At 34.9% G+C, this 24,260-nt stretch overlaps 1 protein-coding gene across 4 annotated transcripts in view; it reads left to right on the top strand.

The window, feature by feature from the left end:
* Nucleotides 1–441: 441 nt before the first annotated feature.
* LOC110449224 (ADAM 17-like protease) overlaps nucleotides 442–24,260 on the top strand; it is a 36,948-nt gene continuing 13,129 nt past the window's right edge. For 2 of the 4 annotated variants that reach the window (XM_021495944.1, XM_021495941.1), the window contains exons 1-15: nucleotides 442–552; nucleotides 2,934–3,063; nucleotides 3,816–3,943; nucleotides 5,238–5,326; nucleotides 8,857–8,957; nucleotides 10,137–10,234; nucleotides 11,190–11,326; nucleotides 12,043–12,138; nucleotides 13,565–13,654; nucleotides 14,465–14,606; nucleotides 15,813–15,923; nucleotides 16,863–16,868; nucleotides 18,400–18,518; nucleotides 19,503–19,572; nucleotides 21,238–21,246. In XM_021495944.1, the coding sequence (XP_021351619.1) occupies nucleotides 486–552; nucleotides 2,934–3,063; nucleotides 3,816–3,943; nucleotides 5,238–5,326; nucleotides 8,857–8,957; nucleotides 10,137–10,234; nucleotides 11,190–11,326; nucleotides 12,043–12,138; nucleotides 13,565–13,654; nucleotides 14,465–14,606; nucleotides 15,813–15,923; nucleotides 16,863–16,868; nucleotides 18,400–18,518; nucleotides 19,503–19,572; nucleotides 21,238–21,246 (1,393 nt within the window). In that variant the 5' untranslated portion in view covers nucleotides 442–485. The remainder of the gene's footprint in view (nucleotides 553–2,933; nucleotides 3,064–3,815; nucleotides 3,944–5,237; nucleotides 5,327–8,856; nucleotides 8,958–10,136; nucleotides 10,235–11,189; nucleotides 11,327–12,042; nucleotides 12,139–13,564; nucleotides 13,655–14,464; nucleotides 14,607–15,812; nucleotides 15,924–16,862; nucleotides 16,869–18,399; nucleotides 18,519–19,502; nucleotides 19,573–21,237; nucleotides 21,247–24,260) is intronic. The other 2 variants (XM_021495945.1, XM_021495942.1) reach the window with 1 other exon arrangement.

Genomic DNA, 24,260 nt, shown 5'->3' with positions numbered 1-24,260 from the left:
TACATTTATTTAGCAAGCAGATAATTATCGCAATGTGCACATAAATGATCAAATAAAGATATAGAAGATAAAAGATATATATCTAGCGTTTTACCTAGATAAACATAAGGAAAAATAAAGCCCCGATGTCACATTTGACTAAAAAATTTGAATTGATTTAAAAAAAAAAAAAATCAAAAATTATATCTTGACGGAAGTAGATAAAGAGAGATAACTCGTGTAAAAACAGGAAAAGGATTCAAAGTGGCATTTCTATATCCTTTAAAAGAATATCTTATGAAACGATTTTCAAAATTTAAAAAGTTGTGTTATTGAAAAAAAATCACCAATAAATTTATGTTAAGTGATTATGATAAGATATGTGTTATTTATAAAAATACATATTGCTCATCCCAAATCTGAATGGATAAATGCTCGATTAGGGTCAAAACAACCAAACATCCGGTTGAGTCAGGCGCGGCCAAAGAGTTGGGATTTTTGACAGAATGCAGAGACTAACCTCCTTACTGTGGATAATCGTCCTATTATGCCATTACCACATTGTGTGGGGTTGTAAGTAATCATAATTGATATGATACTAATATGTTTGCCCCCTTAACTAAAGGAAATTTCAGCAACACTTAACAGATCTTTAGAACAGACGACGAAGAAGGTTCCGCATTGTCAAAACGAAAGTTGCAGTAGCTATACATTCCTCCCATTTTGCTATTTCTCTTCAATTGCCCTATCTCAAAGCTGTGTTCCATTTAACTGAGGATGTCTCATGTAAATTTTCGTGGTCGTGGCATGCACATGTATAAAAATGGAAAAATTCGTTTTTAGCAAACGTCCATAAATAGCAGACAACCTTCAGGTGTTCAGTAGTGTTTGGATTTCCATAAACCTTACTGTAGCCAAGTTAGCACATTTAAGGACAAAAAAATGTGCTCTTTATTTTTGCATACACACTAAAATCAAATCCCATAAATGATAATCTAGTTTAACTTAAAAGATGGTCAAATACTGATATACTAGATCTGGTATACCATGCTCCTATCATAAGAGGTCGCTGGTCGGCCTTATTTTTCTATCGGATATGACTTTGCCGACTGCAACATGGCGCCTGTCAAAAGTATCTGGCCGTGTAAATCTCTAACACTGTTGGAGTATGGTATACCAGTGACATACCATAGTTAAATATTGTCGATTTTTACTGTCACTGTGCTGTTTTGCTGTCATTTTGATCTGAATTACAGACTAATATGTAGTTAATACTACAAAAAACGTTGGAACTGTATAGTGTTAATTGCATGCCTCCGGACTCTATATATTTCAGTAGTAAACATGTAAATTGTCGCTGACTAAGGCTGTTATCATTTTTCCATCATGGTCACGCATGACTACCATATATATATACTATAGTACTGAAGTACAAACTTGTTGTAAGGCTAGATTTTGTATGCATGGCTGAACATGACAATATTCTGCCTGTGCCATGTTAGTATCCCAATTTCTATTCTGTTGAAAATTAATAAAAACATGATCTGACATATATATATATACCTGTAGAGAGTATAACAGATTATAATCCTAATGTTGAAGTTAATTGCAAGGTAATCCATTTGCTTTTATGTAGCGTCCCTCTTGTTCACATCATTCATGATCAATGTAAGATCCAATAGACAAATCATCAATTATAGTAAGATATGTAACAGAAAAGAGAGTAGTGTGCTTTCACTGGGGATCTTATCCAGGATTCCAGACTTCCTTGTCGGATGCTCTAACACTGAGCCTAAGGGAAAATCCTTCTAGTGCGAAGCTAAAAGGCGATCATAATCTGATGTATACATTTAAATCTGCCACACTACTCCCCCTTTTCAAATGTGTTTGCCAATGAACACCACAACAACCCAGGTCCTGACTCCCTGTCAGCAAAGGGAGTGCTACGGACACCATCTGTTATAGGAAAGAGAGTAGTGTGCTTCCACTGCAGATCAAACCCGCGATCCCAGACTTCCTAGACGGACGCTCTACCACTGACCTAAAGGAAATTCAAATGAATGAATGAATGTTAAATAACAACTCTGGCAAATTAGTCTCCCAATATATCAGCTGAAAAAAGTCAGCGTGAGTTTGGGATGTAAGTACAAGTACGATACTGGTTCTTATATCAGCCCGGCAATTAGAACAAATGATAACACTAAAGAAGTGGGTTGGGTATTATTGAAATTAACAACCACACATGTCATGAAGTTAGGCCTTGGGGGATCAAGTTAGTGTTGATGGTCTTTTCGGAATTTGGGGATCTGTACACAGCATTGCATCCATACTTGTACACTGAAAATGCATTTTATGCAAAGAAAAAACTAATTATGAGCTTCTGCATGCATAATGCTTGTCTAACTTTATGTTTGGTCTATTTCATGGGACTTCTGCACTTTTATTAAGACAAAGCCAAGTATATTGGCTTCCTAACGATGCCATTTTAAAACTGTCGCTAGCATTTATGACATTTAAAGGATGGACTTATCCATTTTGTTATGTTTTGTTAGTTTATTTTTACGTAATCTGCATCAATCCATGAATAGTAATTATCGGAAACTATGATGACAATTTCAGGGCTACGTTGAAACCATTGTCACAAGGGGGATGGGCAGTTAACACAGACATAATGCAAATATTGTAAAGTGAACTTTGTCAGATGCATCAATCTAACATTTTGACTTAAATGACAACTACCAATATTTGGGATAGCTTCAAAATTTAGCGGAAAAGAATATCTTTGTTGGATACTTTGCCCAACAAGTGGAGGGGTAGGTGATTATTAGAACCATTACAGTAAGTATAGATAGAGGTCCTGGAATAACAGATATATTTGGCTGCCTTGATGATTTGAGTTGCCAAATTGCAATATCATTCAAAGAGATGTATACATTCTATATTTAATTTTTTAGCTGGTATAGCTGACAAGCTCCACTACTATGAGACAATGCGAACTACTGACATTAAGTTGCGTGTTCGGCGAAGCGCTGATAACAAACCAGGATTTGACATGAAAGAAATCTGGTTCAACACAATGGGCAGGTAAGCATCAATCTGTCAGCTTTTCTTTAAAAGACTTATGATTAGTACAGACTAACAGAGGAGATGTTTATGGAGCGTCTCTGTGCTAAGGGGAGTCTGTGTTATGTACATAAAGGGTATTGGTCCCCCATGGGGCAGTGAAGCTGCTTAAAGGATGTGTTTCACGTGTTCCCGTATGCGTGCTGTATGTAGCTGCGACAGCCTATCGGCATCTAAGGAGCTGACCGACCTTAGGGCGTGACCTGGATGGGCAAGGTGGTTTTGAATCTTCGAGGGCCCGGTAAGCTGGAGTCTTACCCCTTCAAGACGACCGAACACGGGTATGCCAATGAAGCGTAGTCTATAAACCCATCAACCAACCAACCAACCCATGGGGCAGATGGGCAGGCCCAATGGAAGAACTGTTGTATAAATAAAGGGCAAGGCTGTGGGGTGGCCTTAAAACAGGGGGCACTGGGGTAGAGTGAACTAGGATAAATCTGACAATGAATTTGGATATATGTAAAATTAGATTTTAAATAAGATATTTGGAAACAATATAGAATAACTAAAATTTATAACACAATACCTACATAATGCCATATATATATATACCAAGCTAATTTCTTGTTCTAAAGGATAATTATGCCAAAAAAATAAGGGGGGTGGGGGTGAGGACATTTTTATTGGACTCTCATATTAGCAATTTGCAGTGCTGTCATAACATTTCAGTCTTATCTTTGTAGATGATCTGATGTGTTTGGTGTTTTCAGAGATTTCCACCTAGCATTGAAGCAGTCTTCTGTATTGAGTTCAGACTTCAAAGCAACCGCAATTAATGGGGAGAGCAAGGAGTCTTTCTCTGTTGACAGGAGAAAATTTCTATCTGGGAAGCTTTATGGTATGTATGATAAAGATTTCTGTTAAGAATGAAGGTTTATTACCAGTGTTCGCAAAAAACTTTCCACTGTCACAGGACATTCGGTTAGACAGTTACTAGACTTTCATAGGAACAAATAAGATTTTATATGACCAATCTTTTCATCAGTATAAGATACTGAGTATACAACTCCACACTATTGTATCGATGTATGTATTGAACCAAACACATTTACCAACAAAGAAATTATAACTAACATTTCAATACAATGACGATCGGACATCTGGGTAGATAATACTTGACCAAACAGATTTTCACCAGATTTGTCAGACAGTCCAATAAAGTCCTTAAATGACCTTAGCTGTTAATAGGACGTTAAACAAAGCAAATCCAAATCAAACCGGACAGTCCAGTACTTTTGGGAAACCCTGTATGACTTTATGATCAGTTCGGTTTCTTACTTTGTTTGTACAATATTTTTTTTGTCGGCCCTTCCTCTCCTCAGCTTGATTTTTATTCAAAAAGGGCCTATAAAATTTAGATTAAAATATCTCCATTGTGACATCACGTCACCTGAAATGGGGTGTAAGATAGAAATTTCCTACACCCCTTTCTTACCCTGGTCAGCTCTAGCTTACACACAGAGAAATGAGAGAAATATACTTTATTTATGTTACATATATAATATTAGATGATACACATTTTTCCTGCGTTCTCATTGGCTGGATCATAGTGACATGAAAGTTGTTGATTTGTTATATTGTCTCTGTCTCACTACATATTTGAAGAAAATAATGGTTGATTTTCAATTTATGATGTCAATTCAAATGTGACATCGCAAAGCTTTCTCCCAAATGCAATACTTAACCCCGCAAATTTTCATACATTTTCTCCTTTTTCAAAGGTTAAAACTTCATTTAAAAACTAATACATGTACCGGTACATGTATAGCAATTAAAGACTTGATTTCAGTGAATATGTGAATATTTGGTAATATGGACCTGAGAAAGTGATATTAACCTCGACTTTGCGTCAGTCACATATTCACCTCAACAAACGTCTATAATTGTAAATATTACATATTTACCATATTAGGTATCTTAAAAAAAACCCATTAAAATAAAAAAAAACCTGTCAAGGTGTTAGCAGTTAATGCAGCTTTTTATCTATTTTATAAATTAATTAAACAAATGCAACTTATGTGCTTATACGGTTTTTCACATGACTTAATGTAGAACTCTTTTAGAAAGGATGTTCTTGTGACAGCAAGGTAGTATGATATTATGAGTAGTTTATTTATATTGATATGGTTCAGATGACCCGGACTCCTCTGCACATGTTCTCTGGGATGGTGAGATCATGACAGCCAGCATAGCAACAAAAGACGAGGTTTATTATGTGGAGGTAAATTATTATAACTGATTAGTTACAGCCATTTATTGAGGTCAATACAGGTTTGTGTATACAAAAAGTAACATTAACAGAAGAAGAAATTGTTAAGTTTCAGGCTCAGAAGTTTCAAGCATGATGAACAGGAGGTTACAATTCCACTAGTCTGATGTCTAGGGCTAAATTGCTATGAAAATATAACCAGAGCTGTTTAGAATCTGCCAGTGGGCAAGTCCTTAATAATGAGTGTACATCAATGGTAATGATAGGCCTAAGATGGATAGCAGACCACAAATGTACTTATCAGGGATATTTTACAGATGCAACTTTTGAGCATCATACATAATCAAAAGTTTCTGCATTTAAAATGCATTTTTGCCCATGTTCTTACAAAGCATAGAAATGAAGTCCATTAATTATCAAATATTTTGCTAATTTAATACTTCAGAGCGTTATGAAAGATCCTGGAATTTTCTTTCCTGATGCATGAATTTGGAAGTTTTCTTGATCAGACAATTAATTTTAAGCTCACCTGCCCGAAGGGCTAGTGAACTTATGCCATGGCAAAGCTTCTGTCGTCTGTCCGTCCCGTTGGCGTCCGTCCGTCCAGCAACATTTCCTTTGAACTACTTCTTCTGAAGAATGGACAGGCCTAGAGTCATGATATGTAGGTGATAGCTTCATTGGTAAGAGCCCAAGAAAGTTTAAGAACGAAAATGACCTTGACCTACTTTCAAGGTCAAAGGGATCAAAAGTGTCAAATACTTAAAACAACTTCTTCTGAAGAACTGAAAGGTATATAATCTTTAATATGTGGCTGGTTGCTTCTTTGGTTAGAGCCTAACAAAGTTCGAGAACAAAAATGACCTTGACCTACTTTCAAGGTCACATTGGTCAAAAGTGTCAAATACTTAAAACGACTTCTTCTGAAGAAGTTACAGGTATGAAATCTTAATATGTTGCTGGTAGCTATGTTGGTAAGAGCCCAACAAAGTTTGAGAACGCAAATGACCTTTACCCATTTTCAAGGTCACAGGGGTCAAACGTGTCAAATACTTAAAACGACTTTTGAAGAAGAACTGAAAGGTATAGAATCTTAATATGTGGCTGGTTGTGTTGTTGGTAAGAGCCCAACAAAGTTTGAGAACAAAATGACTCTTGACCTACTTTTAAGGTCACTGAGGTTAAAAGTGTCCAATACTTAAAACAACTTCTTCTGAAGAACTGAAAGGTATAGAATCTTAATATTTAAATTACCTTGACCTACTTTCAAGGTCACAGGGGTCAAATATGTTAAACGCTTTTGAATGACTTCTTCTGAAGAACTGAAAGATACAGAATCTTGATATTTGGCTTTGTGTCATCTTGGGATGGAGCCTGACCATGTTTCAGAATGAAAATTACCTTGACCTACCATCAAGGTCACATGGGTCAAATGTGTCAAACACTTCAAATGACTTCTTATGAAGAACTAAAAGGTATAGAATCTTCATATTTTGGTGGTGGCTTTCTGGAATAGAGCCATACAAAGTTTGAGAATGATAATGACTTTGACCTTCTTTTAAGGTTACAGGGGTCAAATATGTCAAACACTTTAAACCACTTCTTCTGAAGAACTGAAAGGTATAGAATCTTCATATTTGGCTGTTTGCTTCCTGGGAAAGAGCCTGACAAAGTTTCAGAAAGAAAATGACTTTGACCTTATTTCAAAGTCACAGCGGTCAAATATGTCTAGCGCTTCAAACGACTTCTTTTTAAGAACTGAAAGACATAGCATCTTCATATTTGGCTGGTTGCTTCCTGGATAAAGCTTGATAAAGTTTGAGAATGAAAATGATCTTGACCTACATTCAATGTCTCAGGGGTCAAATTTGTCATCCACTTAAAAGGACTTCTTCTGAAGAACTGAAATGTATAGAATCTTCATATTTGGCTGGTGGCTTCCTAGGATGGAGCATGACAAGGTTTGAGAATGAAAATGACCTTGACCTACTTTCAAGGTCACAGCGTTCAAATATTTTAAATGCTTCAAATGACTTCTCCTGAATAACTAAAAGGTAAAGAATCTTCGTATTTGGCTGGTGGCTCCCTTGGATAAAGCCAGACAAAGTTTGAGAATGAAAATGATCTTGACTTAATTTCAAGGTCACAGTTGTCAAATATGTCAAACATTTCATTAGAGACTCCATCTGAATAATTGAAAGGTATATAATCTTCATATTTGGTTGGAAGCTTCCTTGGATAAATCCTCGATATCCAGGGGTTATGATCACGTTCGCAATGTACACCCCTGGAATATGTCATAGCAAAATTGAAGGCACCAAGATAGCTGTTTGATTGGTCTCAGATAAAAAAAACTAACCAATCGCTAGGCTTGATACCTTTCTGTGAAGATTACAAAGGAGAGACGCCCGACTTTTACCATTACATGACCGCAATATTCTTTTGATGTACATCAAAGGATCGAACTAGTCTTCTTGTCTCATTAACAAGGTGGCGCACACCGAGCCTTCAATTTTGCTATGACATATTCCAGGGGTGTAGAGAACGAAAGTTAGTGTAACCCCTGACTATCGAGGATGCCTTGGATAGAGCCCGACAAAGTTTAAGAATGATAATAACTTTGACCTACTTTCAAGGTTACAGGGGTCAAATGTGTCAAACACTTCAAACAACTTCTTTTTAAGAACTGAAAGGTATAGAATCTTAATATTTGGCTGGTAACTTCTTAAGATTGAGCATGACAAAAGTTTGACCTTGACCTTCTTTCAGGGTCACAGGAGTCAAATATGTCAAAAACATCAAATGACATCATCTGAATAATGGAAAGGCATAGAATCATAATATTTGGCTGGTGGCTTCTTTGGATAGAGCTCACTAAAGTTTGCAAATGAAAATGACCTCAACCTACTTTAAAGGTCACAGAGATCAACAACATTTCAAACCATTCTGAAGAACCAAAAGGAATGGATTCTTAAGATTTGGCTGGTAGCGCCAACAAAGTTTGAGAAGGAAAATTGCCTTGACCTACTTACAAGGTCACAGGGAAAAATATTTCAAAAACTTCAAACAACTTCTGAAGAAGAATCAAAAAGCATAGAATCATATAATAATATTTGGCTGGTAGTTTCAACAGATGCAGTCGACAAAGTTTGCAAGTGAAATATTTCTATTATAGTATAATATTTAATGAGAATATTTTGCTATGACTGCTTAAATATTCAGGTGAGCGATACAGGTCCTCTGGGCCTCTTGTTAAAAAATGTATGTGTTACTGGTTTTCATAATGTAATTCACTTATACTGTGGCAATCATGAAGTGTTGCTTTATGTTTAACAGAACAGTGTTTAGTTAGCCTGAAGTACTCAGTATGGAAAAACTCCTACCATACCTGGTTTTGGTCCAAGTTGATGTAGCACAGCTTTTTAGGCACAAACTTACATTCTTGTATGTTATCCTGTATTTTAAGCCATTCTTCAAATTTTATCTGTAAATCCTTCAACAGCAAATCAACACTGTGTCTTATACTTTGTACTGTATTACAGCCCTCATGGAGACACTTTCCCCCTTCTGTCAACCACTCAATGGTGACCTACAAAAAATCAGATGTGAAGTTTGACCCTGATGCTATGATTGGAGGAGTCATGTAAGTCTGCTATTAGCAATACAATAGTGTTTCCCACAGAGTAAAAAAGGGAATAGTGATTTGCACAGAAAAGGGCACTTTATAGCACGGCGAAGGATTCTCAGAGGGGCAACTGTCCTGTTGTGATTCTTGACTCCATAGTGTAACATGTATGATGACTTATACCAAAAAATAAAATATATTCAAGTCTTGCTTAACAAGGAAAAAATGGATATGAGACAGTTTCATGTTTATCTCACTTGGTCAAAAGTTTGGTATCATTTTTGTTGTTGTTGTTGATCTATAGCTGTCTATAATGACTGCTTCCCCTAGCCAAATTATGATGTATTTTCCCAAATAGAGAAATATTTCCACAAATAAAATACTTGTTGATTTCTTATTTGGTGGCTTATTGTTGTAAGTTTGTCAATCAATTGATACATGTTGTCAAAATGATCAAGTCAGTCGCCGAACAAACATGACTTAGCTACTGGAAATGTTTGTTAATGTGAATGAGGAGAAGGGAATCCAATCTAGATTATCTTATTGTTTGATATAGACTACAGAACTTTCCTGTGGCCAATTGTTATACTTACTTAATGATATTTTCCAGCACGGGTTCCGCTCTAAGGACCCTCTTCGCTGGACTCACTGTGTTATTATTATAATTATAGATTTCACTTCTGGTTGTTACTTGTTATGCAATTGAAATCAAAATTCACCTTCTGAAAGAGAATTGTCTGATATATCATGAATATATTTTCATAACTATTATATGCTAAGACAGTGTGCAAAATGGTTCTGCAAAATCATTTCATCTGATTACCTTGTCACATTGAAAAACATTTCAGCAGCAACTCTAGCTCTACCGCAAAAGCACTAAGATGGAATTTCTCCTATAACAATGCGTTCGAAAGCTCAGATTATCTTCAATTTCCTAAAAATTACTTTCATGTGATCTGACGTAAATGTACTGCCCCATCTAATATACAGTTTTAGAAAAGAAATTTTGCATCTTTACAACAGCTATGGTCAAGTAACAACAGTATTGACAGATGATGTAGGCTATAGGAATGATGACATTACTCCGGTGCCACTTTATAGTGTCGCCACAATAAAACAAATCTCCACTAGATTATGTAGAATATGACAGAAAGGTATGTCATATATTGACACATGTGCTTGCATAAATTGTTTCAGGGGAGATTTTGCTAATGTTGATGAAACTGTTGGAATGGAGCTAAACGATGGGATCAGGCTGTTTCCAAAGGAACCTGAACCGGAGCCTGAGAGTACAGGTATTATCTCGCTTATTGGTCATGTATGCATATATCTATTTCACATCGAACAATTTTTTTTTCATTCAAAAAATGTTTTTCATTTTTGGAGTGATATTTTCATAAATCATGAAAAAGGTGTAACTCATTCGTCTCTAAAATTTCATAATGAACCAATCTAAATTTTGAATTGGAAGTGTTCCAATGTGTCTACAGGTAGGAATGAGTAAATTATGGTATATATCAGACTTATCTTTAGAAGCAAACTTTGCTGTGATTAGATTGTTCGGTTATGACCTGACAAAACAGCTAACAATGGGGACTGGTTTTACTTATCACCAAATTTGACTCTGAACGCTTGCAAATTAGAAATTAGTTCTTGAAATAAGGGGTCAATATTAACCTATTTATGTCAATGACAAAATGTTTTACAAGTGACTGAAAAATTTACTGAATAAATCATTTTATGAGTTTCTTATAGATTTTGATTTAGTTAATGCGGTTAAGGCTCCCATATTGTGCCAGCTTTGTCATGTGACCCTCACTCATGTTTACCTCAGGCTTACCTCCCTTCGTCATGTCATGTGTCCCTCACTCATGTTTACCTCAGACTTACCTCCCTTTGTCATGTCATATGTGCCTCAATCATGTTTACTTCAGACTTACCTCCCTTTGTCATGTCATGTGTCCCTCAGTCATGTCTACCTCAGACTTACATGCCTTTGTCCATGTCTATGTTTGTCACTCCCATTTACTCCCCAGTGTAAGTGACGGAAAGGTTTTATGTGATGAATGTAAAACTTAACATGCATTTCTCACATTTTGGAATTTTTGGATAGAATGCGTTTGTACAATCTGTTAGAAGTGGTGATTTTAGATTTTGTTTGGGTATAATGCATGTCGATAAAGCATTTTTTATTTTTTTTATTAAATATTGAAATTTTATGCATGTATTACAATGAATTGCCCCATCTAGGCCCTCAGAGAGAGAAGCGTCAGGCCACATCCCCCATCATCGGGCCTCGAACATTGTGCAGATTGGCAGTAGTTGCTGACTTCTACTTTTTCTCCAATATGGGTCAAGGTGACCGCTACCCGACAAGTGAATTTATGGTAAACATACAATTTTACTACTTACTTATATAAACTAAAACATTTTGATATTCCTGACAAAATTTGTTTTGGATACTGTGTAAATATATTGTGTCTTGAAATCTGCGTCTCTATCCTAACTCAATCTCCCAATAATTTTCCTTTTGAGTTAGAAAAGTGCAATGTGGCACGCTTCTGCATGTAATGTAAATATATGTCATTAACATATTTGCGACCGATTGGTCATTACGTTCTGCATCATAACTTCAGTTGATGTGAATGCATGGCGATGAAACTTAGCCAACAGATAAATAAACATGGAGGCCAGATTTCAAGATACCTGGTAATCAGAATATTAGCATATTACAATGTGAATTTAAATAAAACTTGATCAGCTCGTTAATATTTGGAGGATTAAAACCATGTGGGAGGGAGAAGAACCAAAAAGCATAGAATCTTATCATAATGTTTGGCTGGTAGTTTCAACAGAAGGAGCCGACGAAGTTTGCGAGTGAAACATTTGTAGTACAGTATAATATTTAATGAGAATATGTTGCTATGACTACTTTAATATTCATGTGAGCAATATAGACCCTCTTGGCCTCTTGTTTTACATATGCTGCTAATTTGAAACTGTGCGGGCTATACGGTGTAGCGGCTATCCGCATGAAATTATGGTAAGGTACAGTAGCATACAGCCTTAAATTTACCATCACAATACATGTTTTGTTCCACAGATAAGTCTGATAGACAGGGTCAATGGCTACTTCAAAAGGACTGTCTGGACTGACAATAAGGAGGAGATATTTAACACAGGGTTTGAAATTGCAGAGGTATGCATGTGTTTAAGTTAATTATCTTTAGTTCAGTTTTATCCAGTATGTACTCATGCTATGCCTACAGGACATTAAATAAGTTTCCATTCCATATGAAAATTATTAAACAAGTCTAAAAGGTTTCATTTTGAGGAGACTGTTGAGTTAAAAAGAAAACTTGAGAACAAGTCTAAAATGAAAACAAAATTTAAGATTCCTTCTATCACTTATAAGAATAAAAGCACAGACTTGGATAGCATCTAATCTAATTCCGTGATAAAAGGAAATATACAAAAATCATGTTCACTTTGACTGCTGTCATGTCTTTTAACACCAACCTGAGTGTTGAATTACTTGAGGTAATATACAAAATTACAAACATAGATTTATTGATTGCAAATACGTGGTAGTCATGTGATTGAAGGTTATTTGGTTATTTGTCACTGATTTTGGCACTAAAGGAAATCAATAGGGCACTGGACTTCCTTGTGCAGGCACCTTAGAAAGCTTTGTCTGTATATGGGTACTGTATATCATAGAGACTTGATAACTATGTACAAGAAGAAGTTCTTAACCTCAACACACGGGCATCGCTGTATGATAACATGAGTACAAGGTTGTTCCTTGGGGAAACCGTCTGTACATCTGTTACCGACTCAGCTGTTCTTCTAGTGCAGTCAAAAGAGGGTATATTAGTATGCCCCTGCCATTTTATGGGGGATGAAGGCATATTCTATCCTTGTAGCATCCCAATTCACTAACTAGCAAATTTTCTTTAAGGGTTTGATCAAACCTTTTACAAAGGTCATTCAGAAGTATGAGAGATACCTTGAATGAGTTTGTGTAATAGGGTTCCAAGGTCATGGCAAAGGCCATAATTTTTATTAATAGAAATTTGTCAACCAGCCCAGTGATCAAGATTAAGTTTACTGTTACTATTTAGGAATTCGTATAAGGATTGACCAGTAATGTTTCAATTTCATGCCAGTATGAAAACAAATCAGTTTCTCATTTCATGAAGCCTGCCTTAACAATGAAATAATGATGTTCAATCCTTATTAAAAAAATATAAAAATCTTAGGTTTTTTGTTATGGTTTTTTGTTATGATTGACCTAAATACAGATATTCCTTTATCATCAGTGCAATCAAAATTCCTGGAACAGCCTAACACCACCAAAATGTTTGCTTCCAATGGTTGTCTCATGTTATTCAAGGTGGGAAAAGGAGCTTCAAAATGATATGGATCAAATGGCGTTCATAGCTCTATGAATGCAATTTCTTCTGGTAATGCTTAAAGGGGACCTTGCGGTGAAAATGTAAACATAAAAGAAATGACACTAATTGGGGACATTTATGTCTTATAGACATTTCTAGTTTGTTGCCCATTAAAAAATTTGAATTGACATATATCTGTATCATAGTATATGTTGCTTTGTTTTGTAGATAATTGTCCACGAATCGTACACTGACAGTGGGGACAACAATCATTACAACATGAAGGGCCGTGTCAACGACATGTCCAATGTACTAGATGTAAGTTGTACCTTACTGATTCCATTAATTACTCAAGTGATTCTTATTGGAGCATTTTATTTAAATTGGTTCTATTAATAGCCGAGGTGGTTATTAACTTACCCAGTTGGAAGGACCAAGATGAGATTATACTGTACAGCGACATCAGTCTTCTTTTCAGTTGCTTCAAACAACTTTTCTTTCTGAACTGCTGAGCAGAACTTCATCAAATTTGACTGGAAACAACCTCAGATGGTGATGATTACAATAAATGAGCCTCTGGGTTTTGGGGAGGGCCCAAAACTAGTAATTTGGCTGTGTTACTTTAAATTACTTTAGATCAGACGCTAGGATGCATCTTCTGGTAGTAATGATAAAAAAATATACCAAAAAGCGGAGCTGACTCTCTCTGTGGGGCTGAAGGGCAGGGCCAAAAAGGGGTAACTTGGAAATATAGTTGAGATCCCCAATCTATAATCAGATACACGCTTAATGGGGGTAAAGAGACGCAATTATGCTACAAGATCCAGATACTAAGGCCCTGGGTCGAAGCACAGAAACTGTTGTCATTCCAACCCTACATCCATATAAATATGTATTTGTTACCAGGATTGCTTTTGGCAAGATTGGTCCCTTGGTCTAGCCCTCCATCTGAGGACTAAGCATGGAAATGGCTAGATTTCTCCCCGTTTTAATCGTACCTGCCATTACTGGGCATGAAAAGATGAGTACACTTATCCTACTGGATTGCTCTTGGGTTCAGCTGTCCACATACACCTGCCATTATTTCAGTGATTTTGTGATTGTTGCTTTTGTGTGCCATTATTTCAGTGGTTCGGTGAATCACATGTCCAGGATTTCAAGGATGTGTGTCTAGGCCACCTGTTTACTTATCAAGCATTCCGAGGAAAGCTGGGTCTTGCCTACATTGCCTCTCCTCACAAAAGCAACCTGGGTGGAATCTGCTCGAGAGGTAGGTACCAACACTCCTATAACAAACCCATAATGAAAGACTGATTTGTCCGTACAGACCTGTACAGACATCAATATTTATTGGTATCAGCTAAAAGTAGGAACATTTGTAATAAACTGCAAGTGATAAATGTCACAAATGTATTCTTACCACACACAATAACACTATGGAATCTCCTTCCCTTAGCAGGCGTACAATGTACATCACTCCCACTCGAGGACTTCAAGGCACACATACCCTATGCAGCCCTTGAAGCCCTCATCACACGCTAGTACATACGCAACCTCTTACCTATTATCTTATACCCTGCACAAAAACCTAATCTAATCACTGACAACAATCCCTTTTTTACGCCTCTGCACAGGTTCTCGAAGGCACAAATCATTAGTATTGATGGAGCCTTTGTACACTGAATTAGAAGAAGAATAACTTTTCACATGGTTAGATCCCCATGAGACTTTACTCAGATGGGCAAATCCTTTGAGATGATTCCATATTCTGACTTTTACGAGAAATATGCATACTAAGTTTAAAAACATAACAGACAGGGAAATTGATTTTTGGACAAGTTTTCTTTAATAGTGTAAACATAGAGAATTTGTTTTTAACTAAATTTAAATTAAAGATTCCCCTACCATTGCTAAAAGCTGTAACTATCCATTTAAACCTTTTTCCAGCATTGTTGTAGCTTTGATAAATCATTTCTGAAAAGAAAACCATACCTTAAGGATTTTTGATGGAAAAGTAATAAAATGAAATGAACGAAATAGATTCTACATCAGTGATCTGATTGTATACATATAACAGGACAGACCTTGATTTGAACTCTGAAAGTCTGATCATTTTACTGTGGCCCTCATCATTTGAGGTACGAGTTTGTATGGTTACCTGGCCTAGTTGCATTACAGTTATATCCGAGACTAAATTAAAGGGAGCTTACTGTACAGTAGAACTCTCTGGTGTTTTGGCTTAAGATTATGTAGAGATTTCTTCAAACAACTTGAGGACAGCAGGAAAAAGTGTTTAAAGTTGTGAAATTCTGAAGTAATTATCAAATAATCGCCATATAGCATCTGAGTCATATGGAGTTTGCGTTCCTTTAATATCATGTATTAAATAAGATTTTTTTCTCATAAGCTTGAATTTTCAGCATGTAGAATACTTTGAGACAGATATTTTAATTATATTATCCTTGGATTGTCACAGCTGCTTATGTAAATGGGAAAAAGCAGGCCGTCAACACCGGTGTCAGCTCGTTCCAGACACCAGGGGGCAGCACTGCCATGAGTTTGCCATCAACACTCACCGTGACACACGGTATGTCAGACTTTACAATGGATATAAAAAAAACATGATTTAATATTTTTGTTTGTAGTGTGAGGATGTACATACATTTATTGTACCATGATGCTTCAACTTTGAAAGTTTTTTTAAACAGTTTCAATTTTCAATTCACCTGCATAATTTACATTGAAGTATTTTCATTTATTATTTGAATGCTTCTAAATATCACTTTATCATAGACAAGAAACTACCAAAACACCTTATTATCAGTTACTGTATAATTATAAGTTTTGCTGATCTTTGAAGCTTCAAACTGAAAAATTGTTCATAGTAACTGTGAACCAAGGAAATTAACACTAGGCTGCGCTATTATATTTTCTATTTCACAGACTTGGGTAAGACTTTGCATTTTTTTCCATTGAATTTGGTTAGATTTAGTATTTACCTTTATTTCCATTAAAGCAGTAGCGTGGGTATATGGATGATTCACATACATTTTCTAGTTTTATAAATTTTGCATTGTGTCTATAGAGCACTGATTGTGACTTAAATTGTGTTCGCTTTAAAAACAGGCACAAAGTCTCCAGTGTTCACAGTAAATATTGTAGTTTGTAGGGTAATCCGCAAATAGGCACATTCCTTGTCCTGACATGTTACATACTAAAACTAATTTGCCTACCATCTATAAGTAACATGGATATTTAAGTCATTGCTGATAGCAAACTCATTTCTGTAAGACTTTTCTGGGTTTACAACATTGCATGATTACCATTATCTTATCATTTGGATTACTTCAGCACTATCAGTGTTTTCTTGAATAGTGTACTGAAATTTCACAGGGTTCTTAGTGTGTAGATCAAAAGTAAGGAACCATATACGCATGTGTCCTTCATGAAATGAACACTCTGTACTTGTAATAAAGTTTACAGATGTTTTTTCTTTCATATGATGCTGGAACATTCCTTAAAACAGAAATAGGTAAGTTGTCCAACTGTACTATTTAAAGTTCTGGTGCCTTTTACTGGTACATACAACTTTTGTCCTGGGGCATTAATGTTGCTTAAGGACAAACATTTTACCACCTGATGCTCCAGTGGTAGTCGTTGCTTTGTCATTGATATATTTTGTCCTTGTTTTTTTTTCAGGATTTACATCAGCAAATTTAACATTCATTTGGGATAACACAGTCAGTAGTGAGAACATGTGTTCTTACTAAGTTTTGAAACAGGTCGTTGTCTTGAAAATAAGAGTCAGTTGAATGTTCAAATGATATGCTATAATGTTGATACATGTATACAATGTATATGCATTAAAAAAAATTGCTGGTTCAAAGTTGAGAATAGCCAGGCTACTTTTGTCATCAACCGGCTTTTACTGAAAACACGGAATTGAAGTGAATGATGCTTTGTAGGCCTATAGAAAACAGTTGTTTTATATATGTAATACCCCACATAATGTGTTTATCTGACTACACAGAAATACCGGTAGTTATTCAGCTGACTTACATACCTACTCAAAGACATATATGAACACATTCATCTGTACAAGAACTTGAGCTGTCTGTGACCTCAGATAAACACATGTGATCTATAACTTAGATATACAGACTGTATATATAATTGTTTTCTGTACAAGAACTTGAGCTGTCTGTGACCTCAGATAAACACATGTGATCTATAATTTAGATATACAGACTGTATATATAATTGTTTTCTGTACAAGAACTTGAGCTGTCTGTGACCTCAGATAAACACATGTGATCTATAATTTAGATATACAGACTGTATATATAATTGTTTTCTGTACAAGAACTTGAGCTGTCTGTGACCTCAGATAAACACATGTGATCTATAATTTAGATATACAGACTGTATATATAATTGTTTTCTGTACAAGAACTTGAGCTGTCTGTGACCTCAGATAAACACATGTGATCTATAATTTAGATATACAGACTGTATATATAATTGTTTTCTGTACAAGAACTTGAGCTGTCTGTGACCTCAGATAAACACATGTGATCTATAATTTAGATATACAGACTGTATATATAATTGTTTTCTGTACAAGAACTTGAGCTGTCTGTGACCTCAGATAAACACATGTGATCTATAATTTAGATATACAGACTGTATATATAATTGTTTTCTGTACAAGAACTTGAGCTGTCTGTGACCTCAGATAAACACATGTGATCTATAATTTAGATATACAGACTGTATATATAATTGTTTTCTGTACAAGAACTTGAGCTGTCTGTGACCTCAGATAAACACATGTGATCTATAATTTAGATATACAGACTGTATATATAATTGTTTTCTGTACAAGAACTTGAGCTGTCTGTGACCTCAGATAAACACATGTGATCTATAATTTAGATATACAGACTGTATATATAATTGTTTTCTGTACAAGAACTTGAGCTGTCTGTGACCTCAGATAAACACATGTGATCTATAATTTAGATATACAGACTGTATATATAATTGTTTTATGTTTGTCTTAGGCCACAATTGGGGATGTGAGCATGACCCGGACACCAGTAACTGTTCTCCGAGATCCTCAGCTGGTGGCAAGTACATCATGTATCCCAGCTCGACAACTGGCTACCAGGCAAACAATCAGGTATTTTGGAAAAAAGATCTACCTTCCGTTTTATAACAGGAAAGTGCAAGAAAAACACAGTCTGACATAAGTTCTTGGTGCAGTTAAAATATAAGTGGCTCAGCTGAGTGAATTTAACATCTTCACATCAGAGTGACATTATTATTAATAAATTGGAGGTCTATTCGCAGCAAGTATGTAGTACGTAGAACAGTGTGCTTACATTAAAAAAAAATGAGACTTTTGTAACTCATTTTTTCTTTTAATTTAATTATACCCTCTGCAACAGAGTACACAAATTTCAATAAAACTTTGCATGATTGGTACATCATTTAATGTGCACCTGATATTTATATTTCAGGTTAAACTATATCCTTCAGAATACGTAGCTGACTTTTTTTCTCATTTCAAGCCCAGTCCAGATAAATTTTCCAAAATTTTGTGACAATTACAATGAAACATAGAAGATATGCTTTTACATCAGATAGCCAACTTTAATTTTTTAGGATTCAAAATGGCTGCCATGGCCTCTGATTGGCTAAGACTATAATTGATATGAGTTTCATGGGGATGATGATGATGTTGATACTTTGTGGGAGTGATACACAGGAGGATATAGGATATACTAAATCATAAAGGTGGGGGGGGGGGGGGGGGGGTGGGGCTTTTAAATTAAGGGATTTGAGATGGCCGCAATAGTCTCTGATTGGCTGAGGCAATATCAGTTATAACTTAGGTCTATGGATTTGACATTGTTAGTTCTTTTTTAAAGTGATACATATTGAACATACTTTTATATTAAGATGTAGACTTTAAATTTCGGGATTCAAGATGGATACTTATGGCCTCTGTTTGGCTGAGACAATGACAGTTATAACTTGAGTTCTATGTCAGAGACGTTGTTGATATTTTGTGAAAGTGTTATATGTTGGGTACTTAATATAAAAGTTTGTTTCCATTTTGCGGATCCCAGATGGCCTCTGATTGTTTATTTTTCCTTTTCAGGTATTCTCATCTTGCAGTCGACAGTATGTGTTTAAAGTGCTCCAGAATAAAGGCTTCGACTGTTTCTCAGGTGAGGCAGAATCTAATATCTTAAAATATGCGAAGCACCATTGTTAAGCCAAGGTTAAGCAAATAATTTGGTTTATTAATTAGTAGAATATTCCTGAAAATTAAATTCCAAACTGGATTTTAACTTGAAAGGAGAGGAAGTGAAAATTTGAAGACATGAGGAAAAATTCTATTTATAAAACATACAGGACTTTTTTATGAAAAAAAGGAGAAAAGTTGAATATGGATCATCCAGCTTTTTCTCCTTTTTAAAATATTAAAATTAAACTGATCTGTGTATGTACAGGTATTGTGTATTTGTGGGAAATGAAACCCCAGCTTTGTTAATATGAGAAATTTAAGGAGGCTCCACCCTTTCGCAATTAGCCATCATAATTCAATGAAAGTTTCACATGATGGTTATGTCACTATGTAGATGATGATTTTATGAAAATCTAAGCTTTCCGATAAACTGGGGATTTATTTGTAAAAAATACCGAAAAATTGAATTTTTGTCAAATTCAACACTTTCACATTTTTTGAGCGTGTGGCATTGTTCAAAACTATTACAACAATAAAATAATGAAAAAAACCATTGCTTATCAACCCTACAAATATTTTATTTATCATAAAATATCTATAACATGTTACAAAAAGCATTTTTTATTGAAACAATATGGATAAAAGTTACTAAATGCAAGCCAAAATCAAACAGGACACATAGTTACATACAAAAAGAGTGAAAAATTGAACCAAATACACACAAAGTCTTTATAATTAATTTATTTTACATTTTACAATTATTTTGATCCTGATGAGAGTTGTCTACCTTGAAAATAATCGGAACTTTTTNATAGCCTGCTTACGCATGGTATATTCACATGTCAGGTACATATGTAACCATAGGCTATCGCATGGTATGCCGTTATTACGTGCACGCACATGCACTTGCATTTTATAGGGATCTTGATATTTTACAAACCACTATTTTCACAGAGTTATTGTAATTGCATTTGTGAACCGATTTATCTAACAGAGCGTAACTCGCTCGACAACAAAAGTCGTAGCGACCTTGAGCTTGTGAACTACTGTTAGCATGTGATACATACAGGTGAGGTCGGTAAACAAAACACATCAGTCTGCATTCCATGCGCCTCTTGAAGTCGTCTGATCGTATGTCAGTGTTTTCCCGTGAGTTAATTAATGTCTTTGTATCATAAGCTTTATTTCTGAAGTACGTGTGATTACACATTTCCAAGTTAAGTCTAGATATCGGGTGTTGACACTTGAAGCAGTATTAAATTAAATGAATCACCATAATTTTCAAAAAAATCTTTATTTAACTGATTTGATGATTCCAAGTTCTAATAATAGTAAAACCTGTATAATCTGACATACTGTCCTATCAGATATATGACTGTAATCCCATGTCTTATGAACACTACCAAATATAACCTACATGTATTTGTTAAAACCTGATTTAGACACAGGTCTCACTGGTTTCGCTGTATATCACTAGATTTTCCTAGTAAATCAATGAGGAAAAACCACTGATGGGACACGTGGCTTAACATGGCTTTGGAGAATTTCATCTATTAATTTGGCAGATGGTTTTCATCAAATATTCATGCATGTGTTCAAAACAGATTATTTAAAAAAAATGTTTTGCTTTAATTCTGTCTAACAGTAAATTCAGGTAAGGATTGCTATATGTATATATTATATTCCTATTGAATAATTAACATTACCTGGTGATTAGTGGCGGTGCTGTTAACAGAACTATTCATTAACAACGGTTCAGTACTCAACATTCTATTTGTAGTCAACAATTTCTAGGATTCAGTTTGGTTGTAGAGCTATATTTAAGAAACACAGATTCCGATTGACTGACAACCAAACCCAGACAGAATTAGATATCCAATCATAGTGAGTGTTTCATTGTCTGGACAAAAAGCATTCCAAAATTTTGAGCGAAAACAAAGTCATCGATATGGGATTACCTTATCTACTTGATGGCTTGTGATACAATAAAAAAAATCTACCAATATGTGCAAGTTGTCCTAGATTATGATAAAACATCTGACTTTTCTTCAATGTTTACAAATTTGAAGTTAAAACTCGGATCATCACCCCACGGAATAATGCAAAACTTGGTGATGTAAAAACTGAACCAAAATTGAAGCACGAAAACAGAGAGTAAACAAAATGAAATAAAGTCTGAACCGTATAATCCTGCGTGTGATGAACCGTATAATCCTGCGTGTGATTTCCTCTACTTAATCAAATGCTTGTTGTGTTATTAATGATGAACTTTCTTTAACATTGCAGGTTTGCAATGTTTCTTTGTTTTGTTTAGAGATTGCCTTCTTAGAAACTTCTTAGAAATCTTTTTAGACAAAATTTTAGAGCAAAAAATTCTTAGATTTTTCAAACAGTATACTTATATTATACTTTTCTCTCATCCATAGGTCTTTGTCTAAAGTTATAACTTACCTGTACAATTCTCTAGAATGCCTGTAAAAAGATCACATTGCCTAAAACAATTTCAACATTTTTCAGAGAGTTCAGATATCTTATTAATGTTTGATAATAAATCTGTAATCTGAGATATAATTCATATCTATTACTAATGCATTCATATATATTTTGATGCATATTTAAGCATGTACATTTTTTATTTAGTTATATTTATTAGTCTATATAGATATATATCCAATATATCAGAAGCTGTTTATTGGCTATTTAACGTTGTATAAGGATTTAAATGTATATTTTCAACATGTATCATGGTATGGTTATACCCTCATAAATGTTAAAATTAGGTATTTCATTACTTATACAAGGAAAAAAGAAAGAGAATTCGGGTTTGTCTTTCTGAGTAGGTCGTCTTTTGTGAAATGTTAATTTTGTTGCAAACTGCTTCACTGAAAAGGTGGAACAGCAGCCTTTATGTCCGTGACCCATTCACCCTAAAGTCACATTTGAACTCGACTGAATTAAAGTCTGGGCAAGTCCACTTAAAATATGTAGGGGGATGAGTTAAATGACCTTAGCTGTTGATAGGGCATTAAACCCTGTACAACCAGCCAACATACTTAAGTAGTACGGTATTGGGTTTTCAATGATCTTTTCCATTTCTGTCTGGTGACAAGTGTCTCTACAACAGAAGTGTAGATATTGAAATAAACATCATATTTAACAAGACATCTATACTATTTATCAGATATTTATTATATTTATCACAATATCTCTTATAGCCATTTAATTATCTCAGAAACAGTTATTCTTTGTAACATATCATACATTTATACATTACCAGGTGTTAGATTTTTTGATATTGAAATATGTCAAATCAATAAGATCAATTGATTGAAATTGACAAAGGTTTAGTTTTTGTTGTGTAGATTACAAAGGTTTTAATTATAATAATCATTAAGACCATTAGCTAGAAGTCACAAAGATTAACAAAGATTTCAAACTATTATTCAGATCATGTGAAAACATATAGTTGTATGTGGTTTTTTTTTCTGGACCTGCTGTTGCTTGCTGAAACTTCTATTAAAGTAACATCATTAATACTCAATGGTCTTATGTGAAATTGCTGTCAGAAGGGCTTTTTCGTTGGTGTCCTGTTCATATACAAATATATATGAATACTACTGAAAGTATTGATATTGAGAAAATTATGATATTAATTTAATGAATTAGATCTCGAATTGATTTTAACAATATCTGTATCAATATTCAGTCCTAATAAGGATGCATTCTATTCACAAATATTACAAAGGTCATTATATATAAAGATATATAAGGATTTACGGACAGTATATTGTAGTACTGGAGGTGTGAGAGGGGAATGAGAAATACAGTAACTGTAGTACTGGAGGTGTGAGAGGGGAATGAGAATACAGTATATTGTAGAACTGGAGGTGTGAGAGGGGAATGAGAATACCGTGAAAAGCAGTGTGTAAATTATGGTCTGATTTGTATTTCATTAGTGTGTTACTGTTTATTTTCCAGGACTCCCTGTTTGCTTATGATGGTTATGTTAAATTATCAAAAGTCAGTTGGTATTTAAACCTCTTTTTCGTGCTTGTGCTGGCAAAAGTCTGAAATACTTCACCTTAATGTTTGGACTTCTAGGAAATATTTCAGACTGCACAAGTAAGGGAAAAGAATTCATCTCCATAAAATCAACGTTGACCTTGACCCAATTAACCCTGATTGTGACCTGATTAATGAGATTGAAATCTGGATATTCTGATTTACGGTATGTGTGCTAGGGAGGATAGGGTTTTGCTTTTGTGAACGAAGATTCCCATTATGTGAATTAAGTATGTTTTGGTCTGCACAAAACACACATAAAATGTGTTTACAGTAACTGAGATGTCTGTATAAAGAACAAGTTGAAGTAAACTACCTTAAGGCCAAATCACCGACATCAAACGTGAGTCCTGTTGAATCTATGGTGATAGATATATATATAGTAAGATTGCAGTGGCTGACTTTTAGGTAGCTTCACATATTAAGGCAAACTTGATGGGAATTTTAGTGTCAGTATTTCTCATCTCGTTTGTATACTTACGTATCTAGTCCAGATAACCATAGTACTGAAGTTTTCAAAAGATTTTCTTGAGTAAAAGCAGCATTAGCATCAGATGTAATTGTGCATGTAGCATGCATATCAACAATATTCATGTTGTAAATTTT

Source organism: Mizuhopecten yessoensis, unplaced genomic scaffold, assembly GCF_002113885.1.
Source record: "Mizuhopecten yessoensis strain PY_sf001 unplaced genomic scaffold, ASM211388v2 scaffold4535, whole genome shotgun sequence".
Taxonomy (NCBI): domain Eukaryota; kingdom Metazoa; phylum Mollusca; class Bivalvia; order Pectinida; family Pectinidae; genus Mizuhopecten; species Mizuhopecten yessoensis.
The sequence above is the reverse complement of the archived record's forward strand: the minus strand, read 5'-3'. Positions and strand labels throughout refer to the sequence as shown.